General features: G+C 59.5%; 3 protein-coding genes across 3 annotated transcripts in view; 1 reads left to right on the top strand and 2 right to left on the bottom strand.

Annotated features, from left to right (window-relative positions):
- Positions 1–6,082, top strand: part of TMPRSS9 (transmembrane serine protease 9) — a 39,795-nt gene extending 33,713 nt beyond the window's left edge. Inside the window, exons 11-15 of the mRNA XM_037731024.1 lie at positions 1,450–1,972; positions 3,358–3,526; positions 4,170–4,435; positions 4,523–4,659; positions 5,063–6,082. Coding sequence (XP_037586952.1) covers positions 1,450–1,972; positions 3,358–3,526; positions 4,170–4,435; positions 4,523–4,659; positions 5,063–5,224 — 1,257 coding nt within the window. The 3' untranslated portion in view covers positions 5,225–6,082. The remainder of the gene's footprint in view (positions 1–1,449; positions 1,973–3,357; positions 3,527–4,169; positions 4,436–4,522; positions 4,660–5,062) is intronic.
- Positions 6,083–8,528: 2,446 nt separating this feature from the next.
- TIMM13 (translocase of inner mitochondrial membrane 13) lies at positions 8,529–9,813 on the bottom strand. Its single transcript, XM_017507474.2, has 3 exons — positions 9,375–9,813; positions 9,217–9,285; positions 8,529–9,009 (listed from the first exon to the last, which is right to left on the bottom strand). The coding sequence occupies exons 1-3, from the start codon at positions 9,492–9,494 to the stop codon at positions 8,911–8,913; spliced, it is 288 nt and encodes a 95-aa protein (XP_017362963.1). The 5' UTR covers positions 9,495–9,813; the 3' UTR covers positions 8,529–8,910.
- A 3,065-nt stretch (positions 9,814–12,878) lies between these two features.
- Positions 12,879–14,810, bottom strand: part of LMNB2 (lamin B2) — a 25,381-nt gene continuing 23,449 nt past the window's right edge. Inside the window, exons 9-12 of the mRNA XM_017507468.2 lie at positions 14,426–14,533; positions 13,837–13,956; positions 13,605–13,715; positions 12,879–12,992 (exon numbers count right to left, since the gene is read on the bottom strand). Of these exons, the coding sequence (XP_017362957.1) occupies positions 12,951–12,992; positions 13,605–13,715; positions 13,837–13,956; positions 14,426–14,533 (381 nt within the window). The 3' untranslated portion in view covers positions 12,879–12,950. The remainder of the gene's footprint in view (positions 12,993–13,604; positions 13,716–13,836; positions 13,957–14,425; positions 14,534–14,810) is intronic.

Genomic DNA, 14,810 nt, shown 5'->3' with positions numbered 1-14,810 from the left:
GATCTCAGCTCACTGCAACCACTGCTTCCTGGGTTCAGGCAAGGCCCCTGCCTCAACCTCCCGAGTAGCTGGGACCGCAGGCGCGCGCCACCACGTCCGACTACTTTTTTGTATTTTTAGTAGAGACGGGGTTTTACCATGTAGGCCGGAATGGTCTTGATCTCCTGACCTTGTGATCCGCCTGCCTTGGACTCCCAAAGTGCTGGGATTACAGGTGTGAGCCACCACACCCAGCCACGGGGCATTATTCAGATTAAATACCCACACCCTTTCACTTGGCAGTTCTGTGTGCGCAGACCTAGATTTCTTTTTTTTTCTTTTTGAGACAGAGTCTTGCTCTGTTGCTCAGGCTGGAGTGCAGTGGTACGATCTCAGCTCACTGCAGCCTCCGCCTCCCAGGCTCAAGTGATTCTCCTGTCTCAGCCTCCCAAGTAGCTGGGACTACAGGCACGAGCCACTACACCCGACTAATTTTTGTATTTTTACTAGACACAGGTTTCACCATGTTGGTCAGCCTGGTCTTGAACTCCTGATCTCAAGTGACCCACCCACCTTGGCCTCCCAAACGGCTGGGATTGCAGGCCTGAGCCACCACGCCTGGCCCAGATTTCTGAAGGGCTCAACCGCGCATGCAAAGACAGAGGTTAACTTTCAGGCTGAGTGCCGTGACTCATGCCTATAATCCCCGTGCTCCAGGAGGCTGAGATGGGAGGATCAGCTGAGGCCAGGACTGCAAGACCAGTCTGGGCAACACGGTGAGATCCCATCTCTACCAAAAAAAAAAAAAGAAAAACTTGCCAGGCGAGTGGCAGGCACCTGTGGTCCCAGCTCCTTGGGCAGCTGAAGTGGGAGGATCTCTTGAGTCTAGGAGTTCTAGGCTGCAGTAAGTCGTGATCACACCACTGCACTCCATCCTGGGCAACAGAGCAAGACTGTATCTCAAAAAAACAAGGGCTGGGCACAGTGGTTCACGCCTGTAATCCCAGCGCTTTGGGAGACTGAGGTGGGCGGATCATCTGAAGTCAGGAGTTCGAGACCAGCCTGGTCAGCATGATGAAACCCTGTCTCTACTTAAAAAAAAAAAAAAAAAAAAAAATCAGCTGGACGTGGTGGCAGGCACCTGTAGTCCCAGCTACTTGGGAGGCTGAGGCAGGGAGAACTGCTTGAGCCCAGGAGGCGGAGGTTGTAGTCAGCTGAGATAACGTCACCGTACTCCAGCCTGGGCGACAGAATGAGACTCTGTCTCAAAAAAATAGAAACAAGCCCGGCAACTCATGATCAGGGGCTACTTCTGGGTGGTGGAACTATTCATGGCTTTTACTATTTTTTTTTTAAGAGTTTTTTCTGCCTTGTTTTATCGCCCCAAAACAAAAGCAAGAATGATGGAAACTCAGAAGTGACTCACTCCAGGTCACACAGCCAGGCATGGGGCTGCCCCCAGGTCTCCAGACCAACGCTGTGCCCTCCCATCCCCCGATGAGCCCCACCGACTGTAGGAACACAAGAGGGTCTGCAGTGCTGGGAAGAGAGGGTTCTCGGAGAATCAACCAGCTCTCTTTCCCTCCTTTCCAGGGCGACTCTGGGGGCCCCCTGGCCTGCGAGGAGACCCCCGGCGTGTTTTATCTGGCAGGGATCGTGAGCTGGGGGATTGGCTGTGCCCAAGTTAAGAAGCCCGGCGTGTACACGCGCATCACGAGGCTGAAGGGCTGGATTCTGGAGACCATGGCCTCCCAGCCCCTTCCCGTATCTCCGCCCTTGACCACAAGGACGCTGGCCACCACCAGCCATCCCCCCAGGACGACGGCTGGCCTCACAGTCCTGGGGCCCACCCCCAGCCAACCCACCCCCGTGGCCACCAGCAGGGTGACCGGCCAACCTGCCAACTCAACCTTATCTGCTGTGAGCATCACCTCTGGGGGACAGACGCCACTTCCAGACAGCCCAGAGGCCACCACCCGCTACCAGCTACCAGGTACTGTGAGACAGAGGGACCCCTGTAGTGGAGGGTACTGTGACCATCAGCTCAGGCTGCCTAACAAGTCGTAACATCCCAGGGCGCGGGGGCTCATGCCTGCCATCCCAGCACTTTGGGAGGCCGAGGCCGGTGATCACCTGAGGTCAGGAGTTTGAGACCAGCCTGGCCAACATGGTGAAACTCCGTCTCTACAAAAAACACAAAAATTAGCTGGACGTGGTCGGGTGCACCTGTGGTCCCAGCTACTTGAGAGGCTGGGGCAGGAGAATTGCTTGAACCCAGGAGGCAGAGGTTGCAGTGAGCTGAGATGGTGCCACTGCACTCCAGCCTGGGCCACAAGAGGGAGACACTATGTCGGGGGGGTGGGGGAGGTAAGCCAGGGGCTTTGGTGGTTCACAGTCTCGCTGTGTCCCTGGGCGGGTGTTTCTTGTTAACTTGGCACCTGCCCTTATCCGGGTCTGTCCCGGCAGCCTGGGGGCTCTCGCTGTCTCAGTCTGAGCTGCTTTACTTTTTCAGTAGTTATGGCCTGGGAGCTCTTAACTTTGGGCGCAAAAGAGGTAGAGAAGGCCCCCTTGAAATGGAGGCGGGCTTTTTGTGGAGACAGCTGGCAATCCCAAGGACAGGGGCTGCGGCCGCCATCGGATTTGCCAAGGCCACCTGGTCTCGGATCAGGTCTGGACGGTGCCAGGGCTGGCGGGGAAGTGGAACTTCTCTTCCGTGCTGGCCTTCGAGTCTGCTTCGCATGGGACTGCGGGGAGCACCCAGGGAAGCCAGCTGGGTGGTGATAGAGGGTGGGGTGGGGGCTAGCCCGAGGAGGAAAACGGCCCTCTGGAGACATCAGGTGGGTATGGGTCCCCCTCCATGGGTGGTAATGGGGTCCCTGGAAACCACCCACGCATTCTTCCACAGCTGAGTTCTGAGGGAGGCCTCTGGGCTCCACGAGGCTGGGAGGTCTCAGCCTGCAGGGAATGTCAGGGAAGGGGATGGGGCCATCAGGGACCCAGGCAGAGAGCGCCAGGGCAGGGCGGGGGCTCTGGGGAAGGGCCCTGTGTCTGCCAAGGCCTTGGGGTGGGATGGAAGTCCTGGAGGCCTGAGGTGTGGTAGGCTGCCCTGCCAGACGCCACCTGCCTGGCCCCAGCAGGGGTGGTGTGGCCTGAAGCTGAAGTCATAGGGAACACAGGCATTCCCACTGTTATCTGGGAAAAGCCCAGACACCACGCCTCAGGCCCAGTGTCCTTTCCTGCTGAGTTTTCCTGGGGCAGGTCCTCCCGCGCATCCCCCTACCCAAGGCTGCCACGGGGATTCGCGGAGGGGCACGCCCAAGGGGCTGAGTGGGGGAGGCGCCCTGAACCCACCTGCCCATGCACCTGGTTCCCCCGCAGACTGCGGCCTGACGCCGGCGGCGCTCACCAGGATTGTCGGGGGCAGCGCGGCGGGCCGTGGGGAGTGGCCGTGGCAGGTGAGCCTGTGGCTGCGGCGCCGGGAGCACCGCTGTGGGGCCGTGCTGGTGGCAGAGAGGTGGCTGCTGTCCGCTGCGCACTGCTTCGACGTGTGAGTCTGAAACGCCCCTGCATGTGTCTGTAGCTCACCCGGAACCGAGCTGTTCCGACCCGGCTCCCACTGCTCCCCGCACCGCCTACCCCCATCCCAGCTCCCTGGGCCCTCCCCAACCCCACCCCCCACCCCTAGCCTGACCACCCAGGCTGGAGCTGCAAAGGCCGAGTCTTACCCCACGGACCACCCCCTGACCCGGGGGCTGTGGCCTCTCCCAGCTCGGGCCAGGCCGACGGGGACACTGAGGTCACTTCTCTCCCCAGCCCTCACCCCTCGCACTTGTCTCCAGCCTCCCAAAGCCCACCCAGTGGAAAACTCCCCTCCCCTGGCAGGCGAGGGGTTGCGTCTGCCAGCGGGGTCACCCAGCTCCGGCCCCGCGGGGCTCGAGGTCAGAAGGGGAGGACGGTGGGGAGGGACTCTCAGGGCTACCAGACCCCCTTTCAGAGGCTACCATTAGGTGGGGATGGCTGCATTTCTTGGTGCCTGGTAGCTGGGGCTTAGTGGGGGCCACTGAGCCTTTCCCAGACCAGCAGCCAGAGGCCAAGAACCCCACCCGAGGTCCCAGCCGGCCGCTGGGGGACACCGCAAGGGCGTGGGCCGCAGGGACTCGGGCCCACGCTTGTCCTCGCGCACCCTGCAGCTACGGGGACCCCAAGCAGTGGGCGGCCTTCCTGGGCACGCCGTTCCTGAGCGGCGCGGAGGGGCAGCTGGAGCGCGTGGCGCATATCTACAAGCACCCGTTCTACAACCTCTACACCCTGGACTACGACGTGGCGCTGCTGGAGCTGGCGGGCCCGGTGCGCCGCAGCCGCCTGGTGCGCCCCATCTGCCTGCCCGAGCCCGCTCCAAGACCCCCGGACGGCGCGCGCTGTGTCATCACCGGCTGGGGCTCGGTGCGCGAGGGAGGTAGGCGCACCCTGGGCCGCGGGAGTGCAGGGCGCGGTGGGGGCGGCCAGACGGGGTCCACACCTGCCCGGTCTTGCTCGCCTGCAGGCTCCATGGCGCGGCAGCTGCAGAAGGCGGCCGTGCGCCTCCTGAGCGAGCAGACCTGCCGCCGCTTCTACCCGGTGCAGATCAGCAGCCGCATGCTGTGTGCCGGCTTCCCGCAGGGAGGCGTGGACAGCTGCTCGGTGAGCCCCAGGTCCTGCCCGGCCGCCGGGGAGGGCGGGTTCCCGCTGCGCCAAGCCCACCAGCTCGGCGCCGGCCTCCAGTGCGGACTCCTCCAGCGGATCAAGCAGGGCGCCTCTGTGGCTCCGGAGGAATGTCCACTTCACAACCGTTTATTGGGCACCCACCACGAGACAGGTCCCCCCATCCACCGCATCCCACCCCTGGGCGTCGGCGGGTGGCCCCGTTTCACTTCGGGACCACGTGGCAGGTGTCCACAATGTCGGCCACCTTTGCACTGAGCCCATTTTCCAGACAGTGAAAGTGAGGGTCCCAGGGGATGTCACTCACCCAGGGGCCAGTGCCCTGAGGGCTGCTGTAAGGGAGGTGCCAGCCTCTGAACCCCCTTTCTTCTCTCCCCAACAGGGCGACGCTGGGGGACCCCTGGCCTGCAGGGAGCCCTCTGGACGGTGGGTGCTAACTGGAGTCACCAGCTGGGGCTATGGCTGTGGCCGGCCCCACTTCCCGGGTGTCTACACCCGGGTGGCAGCTGTGAGAGGCTGGATAGGACAGCACATCCAGGAGTGACGCCACGTGGCCGCCTAGGCCAGGACTCTAGGTGAAAAGCAGCAGGGCCAGCAGGCCACCGCACCCCTCCACCCCCCTCATTGTACCCTACCCAAGGACAGACGTGGGGTGGTAGGCACTTGGGTTGTAACATTTTGTTACAATGAACACAGCCCCTCCACCCTAGCTCACCAGCTCAGCACCTCGGTGTCACAGCGAGGACCACTGACCTGCCTGGTGCTCCACCAGGACCTCAGGTGGAAGGAAGTGGGGTCTGCAAGGTCCTCTGAACTGGCCACACGGGGGACTACACCATGATGACCCCTGTGACCCACACGTACGCCTCCAGAGGATCTCCCAGAGCCAGAAAGTCTAGTCCAACCTTGTGACACCCCCGCCTTGCAAAAAAGCCATCCTGAACTGTAACTTTCCACTGCCCACCCCACACCTATAAAACCAGCTCCTATCCCGTCGCCCTCCGCTGACTGTCTTCTGCATCGGCCCACCAGCGCCAGAGCGAATAAACAGCCTTGTTGCTCTCACAAAGCCTGTGGAGGGGTCTCTTCATGCACAGCGCGATTAACATTTGGTGCCGAAACCCGGGTACCCCCTGTGACTTCTCCCCCAATCAACTCCGACCACTTTGTCTGCCCCACATAATTGCACGTCTCCTTCCTCTTATTTCCAGTTAGCTCTACAAAACTCAAGCCATTCTTTGCTAAACCCATCCAGCCGAACCCTAACAAAAGGTCGCTGGTTTGGGGTCCCCTCTATCAGCTACAACTTACACTGTCACTTCCGTCCCTGCAAAGACTTGGGTTCCTACTCGCCTGAATTGTTACCCTCACTATGAAGGAAGAAGGCGCCTTCAGCTCTTAAATATGCAGTCAGCCATCTGTAACAAGGTCGGACATACCGACAGGACGCGCACCACAGCTTCTGCACTCCTGCGTTTCCAACCTCACTCCATATACAGGTAAAACAAACCCATACCAGGTTCTGTAACCACAAATACCGTTTGTTTGGTTTTTTTTTTGAGACAGAGTGTTGCACTGTCACCCAGGCTGTACTGCAGTGGCGCGATCTCGGCTCACTGCAATCTCCGCCTCCTGGGTTCAAGCAATTCCCCTGCCCCAGCCTCCCTAGTAGCTGGGATTATGCATCAGCCACAGCGCCTGGCCCACAAATACTGTTTTAACTCTTTAGGCCCCTTTACGCTTCCAACACAATCCATCCTCTGGCCCAGCTCTTAGCCACCTCCTACCCTGTCGATGCCACTTAACAACTCCAGACCCCAACGGATTATCACAACTTTGTCGGCGCCCAACCCGCTTCATGTAGCCGACCTGTCTGCTTTACAGGACCCCCAGAAGTCAGCACCACCTCTCTGCTTAACAATCAGGGTTTTGTAACGCTTTCTCATACATCATGAAAACAAGACCTCTCCTTCCACACAATGACTCTATCAAACCCCACTACAACCTTTAAAAGTCGCAGCCCTTGCTGGTGCTGTTGGTATCTGGGGACAAGACCCCAGCCCCCGTAGAACGTTTTCTCACCTTTTCTGTCTACACTTCCAGTTCTGCCTGAGCCAAGGACTTTTCTTCCTGTGGCTCTTTCGCCTACCTCTGCCTTCTTACCAACGAGAGAGGCACCTGTACCTTAATTTTCCTTACTCCCAAAATCCAGTTTGCCAACAAAAATGACCATCTCCCTGTCCCTCTTGTAACTACTACATGACAAGTCATTCCATGAATCCCCTTCCTTGTAGGACTGGGGTATCCACTGCTGCAACTGGATCAGGTACAGCAGACCTTACTACTTCCATCACCGCATTCCGGGGTCTCTCTAATGATGTTTCCGCCAGTATTTCAGACATACTCAAACACTGTTCTCCAAGACCAGGTTAATTCATTCCCTGGCTGCAGGTGACCTGCAAGATCGTCAAGTCCTCAATCTACTAACTGCTAAAATAAAAAAAAAAAAAGACTGTCTATTCCCAAATAAAGAACGCTGCTTTTATCTAAACCAATCCGGCCTTGTACATAACGCCATCAAAAGGCTTAAAGACAGGGCCCAGAAGCTTGCTCATCAGGCAGACAATTATTCTGGACCTAGCTGGCCTCTCTCCAACTGAGTATCATGGCTCCTTCCATTGGCTGGCCCCTTACACCCATCTTTCTCCTCCTCTACGCGGACTAGTCTCTCAATCCCTAGAAAACCATATCCAGGCTATAATCAATCAGTCAATACAGCAAATGCTCCTCCTAACAACCGCAGATCATCGATCTTTGCCTCAAAACCTCTCGGCAGTCTGAATTCCCTCCCATTTTTTAGGTTTCCACGCCGCTCCCACTCGCACTCACAGAAGCGCTGAGAAACATCGCCCATCGCCGCTCTGTACCACCCAAAAGTATTCACTGCCCCCGTTTTCTAGTTGTTAATATACGAAAGGCAGGAATGCAAGGTTCTTTGAACTGGCTGCACCATGGTGACCCCTGAGACCCACAGAGCCAAAAAGTCTAACCCAACCTTGTGACACTGGACCTTGCCACACCTCCCACCCCCACCCCCAGCTTGCAAAAACCACCCTGAACTGTGACGGGTTAACTTTCCATTGCCCACCCCAAACCTATGAAACCAACTCCTAGCTCACCGCCCTCTGCCCTCTTTTCAGACTCAGCGCGCCAGCACCGGGGTGAATAAACGGCCTTGCTACTCACACAAAACCTGTTTAGGGGATCTTGTCATTCAGAGTGCACTTTAACAGGGTGAAAGCAAGCCCTGCCCCGGGGAGGGCTGTCCCCCCTAGCCTTTGGGACGGGGTGGCGCCAGCAACACATTCCTCGTGATTCAGCAGCCCAGCGGCACTAAGGGAAAAGATGGGGCTGGGTGCGGGTGCGGTGGCTCACAGCTGTAATCCCAGCACTTTGGGAGGCCAAGGTGGGCGGATCACGAGGTCAGGAGATAGAGACTATCCACGCTAACATGGTGAAACTACGTCTCTACTAAAAACACAAAAAATTAGCCGGGTCTGGTGGCGCACACCTGAAGTCTCAGCTACTCGGGAGGCTGAGGCAGGAGAATCTCTTGAACCCGGGAGGCAGAGGTTGCAGTGAGCCGAGATTGCACCACTGCACTCTAGCTTGGGCGACAGAGCGAGACTCCATCTCAAAAAAAAAAAAAAAAAAAAAAAACCAAAAATCAAAAAGATGGACTTCCCCCATCCCAGAGGAGGCTGAGGCCCTCCGAGCTGGGGTTCCAGGGGCAAGCGTCACCTTCTCCCAGAGACCCCTCAGGATGGAAATAAACAGGTTTCTCTCGGCCCTCCCCCAACAATTTATTTGCCCATCCGCGGGAGGTGACAGCTCAGGTGGGGTCTGACCCCCGCCAACTCCAAACTCCAAACAAGAGTTCTCCACCCAGAATATGAGGCTGACCTGGGCACACCAGGGGAATACCCCAAAGCCTGAAGGTGCCTCTGGGCTGGCAGCACCTTGGGAAGGCACAGGGCCGCTCACCCCGAGATGCAGGCTGCGCTGGCTGGCAGGGGGCAGGGCGGGGGGGGTGGTGAGAACACAGTCCCATCTGTCCCAGCACCGGAGCCACCCCTCTAAGCCCCGGGCAGGCAGTACGCACATGAGGGCCCCACCTCTCAAAGCACGTTTATGGAAATAAACAGGGTGGGGTGGCCACCGGCCCGCCGGTCACATGTTGGCTCGTTCCCGCTGCAGCCGCGAGTTGTAGGCGCGGGACACGGTGTTCCAGGCGTCCATGTAGCGGTCCATGCACATGGCGATGCACTTCTGCGGGAGGGGAGGGCGCACGGCTCATTCCCGGCGCTCGCGCCCCCGGGGTCCGCCCGCACCCTGGCTCCAGGCCGCCCCGGCCGCTGGCTGCGCACGTGCAGTGGCCGCTCCGCTGCGCTTCCGGTCAGTCCGCGCACGCGCAGACGCCTCCCCGCCCAAATCCAGACCCTCGCGACCCTCGCCACCAACCTCCGCGGGTCTCACCTGCTCGGAGTTGTCCAGGGAGCCCCCAGGTTTCCCGATACACTTCCGGAAACACTTGTCCGTCATCCTCTGTGGAGACACGCCAGGCTTCAGCCGTGACGCCGGCCCTCAGGGGTGGCCCTGTCGCCCCCAGCCCCCGCCCCCGGCCAGCCCCGCACCTGCAGCAACTCCTGCGCGTTGGCCACGGCGATCTGCACCTTCACCTGCTCCATGATAAGCCCTGGGTCCAGCTTCCCGCTGCCAGAGCCCCCGAAATCCGAGCCGAAGCCGCCCTCCATGGCTCCGCAGTCAACCGGACCGAGGCCGCGTGCGCCGACCCGTAGCCGCGCCGGAAACGGGCCGCCCGGGGCACCACGGGAATCAAAGCCCGCGAGGGCGAGGACTGAGAACTACAACTCCCAGAAGGCCGCGCGCGCCCGGCCCGCTCCAGGTTGCGCGGGGGCTCTCCGCGCATGCGCAGGCCTGGACTGACCGTTACCGACTGCAGCCGCCCGTGCTTGCGACTCCGCGGGGAGGGAGGTGCCACTGCGTGAGGCGGAGGCCGATTACTTGGTACTCAAGCTCCGCCTCCGGCTTGTCCCGCGGTCTGTTGCGCATGCGCACCAGGCACCCAGCGCGTCTAACCACGTGCTGCCGCCGGGGCGGAGCCCGGAGGAACCCGGTCGCGGCAGGTGACGAAGAGTCCGTGCAGCTGCGTCGGAGACTCAGTAGAAAAAAAGACTGGGGCCTGTCTACACTCGCCAGCGACCTTTTTCCTTCGGGGTGGAGGGTCTTAGACATCCGCTTCATTAGGGGCAGAGGCCCTGGCTCGAGCTTCCCTGCACTAGAATACTCAGAGGCAGAACTTAAAATCAAAATGTTTATTGGAGTGTTGTACAAAAAAGTTTCCAGTCATAAAATGTATATTACAAATCATTGGAAAAGAAAACCCCACACATTTGGCATGCATCTTCTTAAAAACCGAATCTCTAAAATGAAAGCCCACGCCGGCCCGAGGCTGCAGCCCAGCTCCGTTTGCAGGTTGTGCTGTGACGCTCGCTCGATGCAGGGCTTGGAAGAGGCTGCAGGCGGCGGCGCCCCAGGACTGAGACCCTCAGATCTTTAACAGAAAGAACTGCCACGTGCAGGCCTCAGGCCAACCCCAGCCAAAGCCGCTGGCATGAGGATAGGTGCATGATCGGATTCTGGGTCAGCCTGCAGGCCCCGGCTCCTGGGCTCAACGGGGCAGGCTTCATTGTTAACCTGGGGCTGTGCACCCCAGAACCCGGTTGGTCCAGCAGCCGTGGGTCTCCCCCCAAGGGCTGGGCGGCGTCTGATGCTTGAGGGTGCTAGGCTTAGACTCACACGGCATGGGCTTACACAGAGGGACGGTTTCGCATCTTCTAAGCGGCACAAAGCTAAGCGTATTTGGGGACAAATGCAAATTGTTTCCCAGGCCATAAATAACTTTTAAAAATTTGATTTTCTTAGTGTTTCCAAAGACTCATTATTCAATGAACCTCCAGTCACCCACAGGCCACCCAGTCTGCGTCTCTCGCCACCCCCTTCAGCTAAGGGCACCCACAGTGCTATGGCCGCCCACAGCACCACTCAAGGCAAATGTAGGGTGGGGGGTCCTGGACAGGGTTGGGCAGCCTCTGGACATCGGGACCTGCGAGTTTTGGGGGAACTTCTTTGTCCGTGACCCAAGCCTGCAAGGCTGTCAGCAAATCACAGACCAACTCCGGGATACAACCTTGCTCCCCCAGGCCCAAAATACATAGGATGCGGCTGAGACCACCAAGACCCACCCCAGAACCCTCACGGCACGAAGCCTGGCCGGTGTGGTCCGGATGATTCCTGCTGTGAGGGTGGGGAAGAGGACACAGCCTGGCGCCCCCATTCCCACTTCCAGAGGCCGGCAGAGGGTGTCCTGGGTCAGGCAAAGCTCCCCACCAGCCGACCTTCCAGGAGGATATGCTTTGGTAAGACACGCTCCCTCTACATGGGCGGGGACTTCTGAGAGCGCAGACAGTGATGGGGGCACATGGGGCAGCAGGTGTTTCTGCTCTGTTGGCCGCTGGCTCCTTCCTGGCCTGGGGCTCTGGCCTCCCATACCCTCCTCCCACCAGCAAGTCCCCAAGGAAGTGGACACTCAGTCCAGGGGAGCGGCGCTACCCGTGCCCTGCAGTGGACGCCACGGCCCAGAGACGGCGCGACCCATGGCTCAGTATCGGCGTCTTTAAGACTCGAGCTGCACTTTCTGAAAGAGGCTTTGCCGTCGGAGGGTCCGCCAGCCCCACGCCACCCGAGGAGGTCAGCCTGCCCTCAAGGCCCCGGCGTTAACCCCTGATCTGCGTACTGACCAATGTAAAAAAATAAATATCCATTAAAAAAATAACATCTGTGTATCTATGAGGGAGGATGTAAACGGTGAGCTATTGCCAAAGGGGGGTGCTGGGTGTCGGGAAGCTGGACTGAGGGGCTTGGGGGTGTCGAGACAGGAGTCAGGTGGCCTTGGCCTGGGAAACATGGTTTCAGCGAGAAAGTCCCAGATAAAGCTACAGTATGGATATGCACGTGTATATATAGACGCAGGGCAGAGGGGCAGGGAGGGGCCCGCACCGCTCTCCTCCAGAGGGTCAGGCATGGTGGCGTTTCCTGCAGACAGGTGCTCTGAAACTCACAGCCTCTGTGTCTGAGGCAACCAGATTATGTCCCCTCCACACTGTGGTCATGACAGGTCTTACAACAGGACGGTCCTCATTCTTTCTTCCCTGGGTCCCCCCTTCCCTGCCCTGTCAGCCCTGCAGTCAGGAGCTGAGCTTCGAAAAAACTCCAGCAAATAAAGTTGACGGTCAGAAAAACCTGGGAATCTGGAAGCCCAGGCAGCACAGTGAAAACCCACCCTGGGGGCCACGTGATCCCTACGCTGGTCCACGCCTGCTGTGTGGCTAAGGGGTTCCCACTGTCCAAAGCTGAGCAGCCAGAATCTGCAGGCCTGGCCCCCAGCCCCACCAGGTCAAAGCCTGAACTCTGAATTTGGTTTTGTAGAAAGCCTTCAAAAAGCAAAACCCGGCTGGGCATGGTGGCTCAAGCCTGTAATCCCAACACTTTGGGAGGCCGAGGTAGGTGGATCACGAGGTCAGGAGTTCAATACCAGCCTGCCCAATTCGGTGAAACCCCGTCTCTACTAAAAATACAAAAATTAGCTGGATGTGGTGGTTCACGCCTGTCATCTCAGCTGCTCAGGAGGCTGAGGCAGGAGAATCGCTTGAACTCAGGAGGCGGAGGCTGCAGTGAGCCAAGGTCGCAACACTGCACTCCAGCCTGGGCAACAGAGCAAGACTCCGTCTCAAAGAAAAAAAAAAAGCAAAACCCACCACCACTGAATTCCTCCGTGATCTCGGTCCGCATGAAGACTGCCTCCTGTCCCCTCCCAAGCCTGCCGGCCCTCCTCCCTCCAAGCCTGAGCATCTTCATCTTCTAAACCTCGGGGTCCTGGCCCTGGGCTTCCACATGGTGAGATGGGGAGCGGGGTGGATTGGAAAGTAAGTCTCCGGACCATGGTGAAGTGACGACGAAGCGGAGCTGGAGGAAAGCCACCGAGAGGGAGGGCTGGGGAGACCCGCCCACACGTTCTGGCAGTTTGCTTAGAAATTCTCTAAAAATGTATCAAGAACTAAATAAAGCCAATGATATAAAAATAGTTTTCAGTGGCTCTGGGTAAAGGTGTGTGGATGAGGAGTGTGGGTTCACATCACGCAGCAGCCTCGCGAGGTGGTCCTCGGGTCCCCCTGCAGGAAGGAAGGAAGGAAGGAAGGACGGCCACGGTCAGGAAGCAGGCCACCTGGAGGCGGCCGGCCGGCAGGTAGCTAGCTGGCTGTCCCCACCTTCCCCACCAGGGAGAGGCTGGACAGGCCAGGGCGGAGCAACAACAGCGTCTACTTCTAGAGACTTCCATTCCATTTCCCCACGAGCCTGACTGTGAGCTACACGTTCTGTTTTTGGGTTCCAGAAAGAACCACAGGAATCTTGCAATGCGTGCATTTGATGTGGTTTCTGTACTCACCTCCCCAAAAGCCAGCACTGAAGGGGCCTGTGTCTTAGACAGAGGAAGCCTGGTTGACCAGAGAGCATCTGGGGAGCTGTTCAACACCCACCTCCCAGGGGTCCCCCACGCCAGCTACCCTGAGAGCTGTGATGTCACACATCCACACGATGGGCACGACCCAGGAGGCAAGAGCGGGTCTGCCGTGCCTGTTAACAGCCAAGGCTGGCTTCACCCTGAGCCACGGGAGCCAGAGGCAGCGTGTGTGTGTGTGTGTGTGTGTGCGCGCGCGCGCGTGCACGAGCTCACGCTGCCCCAGAGGCTGTTCGCCAGCCACGAGTGGGCACAGGTGCCCTACCTGCTGGTGGAAAAGGTCCTCCTCGCCGAACTCGGCTTCCTCCTCCTCTTCCTCCCCATTCTCATTCTCCCGCAGCACTGAGGACTGCTTCACGGTCCTGATGGCCACCTCCTGTGTGGGACGGGACACAGCAGCACGTCCGGGATCAGGCCCAGAGCTGCTGTGTTGGCCCCAAGGGTCCCCAGACCCCACCCAGGACCCCAGCCGAGCACCCCTCAAGTCAGGCACCCACCTCGCCATCCGCATTGACCAGGACGGTGCGGAAGCTCTCGCCCGTGCCCCAGCTGCTCTGGCCCTTCCACACCAGCGTTGAGGGGGGGCTGTGGGCCACCCCCGCCCCAGCTGCCCACACCTGGGGACCCAAGAACAAGGACCCCCATCAGGGTCACCTCTGGTTCCTGGGACGCGGACCAGCCACTGGCCCCTACCAGGCAGCCCCCTTCAATGCCCTGGGCATTCAGTCCTTCCAGCCCAACGCAGGCTTGTCCAAGGTGATGGTCCCCAGGACACAGAAGCAGGGAACAAAGTGGCCAAAGGCTCCTGGCTCTAGCCCCCAGGCTCCACAGTCCATGCCCCTGACTGCTACATGTCACGGGACGCCTGCCAGCCCTGACGGCCTGGACTCAGACCCTGGGCACGCTGCTTAGGCTCAGGGAGGCTCAGTGGAGCCACACGGGCGCATGGAGGTTCCAGGACTGCAGCAGCTCCTCTGAGATGGCGCCTGCTGCCACCGCCACCCCACCCCCTGCCGAGTCCCACACCTCCAGCCCCATCTCACACCCGGTCCGTAGCCACCCTCGCCCTCCTGCCCCGCCACCTACCGTGACCATCTGGCCGGCGCGCAGAACATATTTGGGCGTGAACTTGTAGGCGATCTCCTCCCCCTCCAAGATCTGCCTCTTGATCCTCCAGTTCCCCAGAGACTGATCCTGGAAGATGCGGCGCAAGCACCGCCCTCAGCCGCCAGGACTGCGACGCCTCCCCCTCACCCACGGCCCTCCCCATCAGCTGGGTCACGCTCATTACCCCTGTGCCCCGGTCATCCCTGTCACCCCCATCTGCTGGGTCACCCCCGTTCCTCTGTGCCCCAGTCATCCCTGTCACCCCCATCTACTGGGTCACCCCGGTTCCACTGTGCCCCGGTCATTCCCGTCACCCCTATCCGCTGGGTCACCCCCATCTGCTGGGTCACCCCCGTTCCACTGT

This window comes from Cebus imitator, unplaced genomic scaffold (genome assembly GCF_001604975.1).
Source record: "Cebus imitator isolate Cc_AM_T3 unplaced genomic scaffold, Cebus_imitator-1.0 Scaffold375, whole genome shotgun sequence".
In the NCBI taxonomy this organism is placed as follows: Eukaryota; Metazoa; Chordata; class Mammalia; order Primates; family Cebidae; genus Cebus; species Cebus imitator.
Note: the sequence above shows the minus strand (reverse complement) of the source record. Positions and strands in the feature narration are given on the sequence as shown.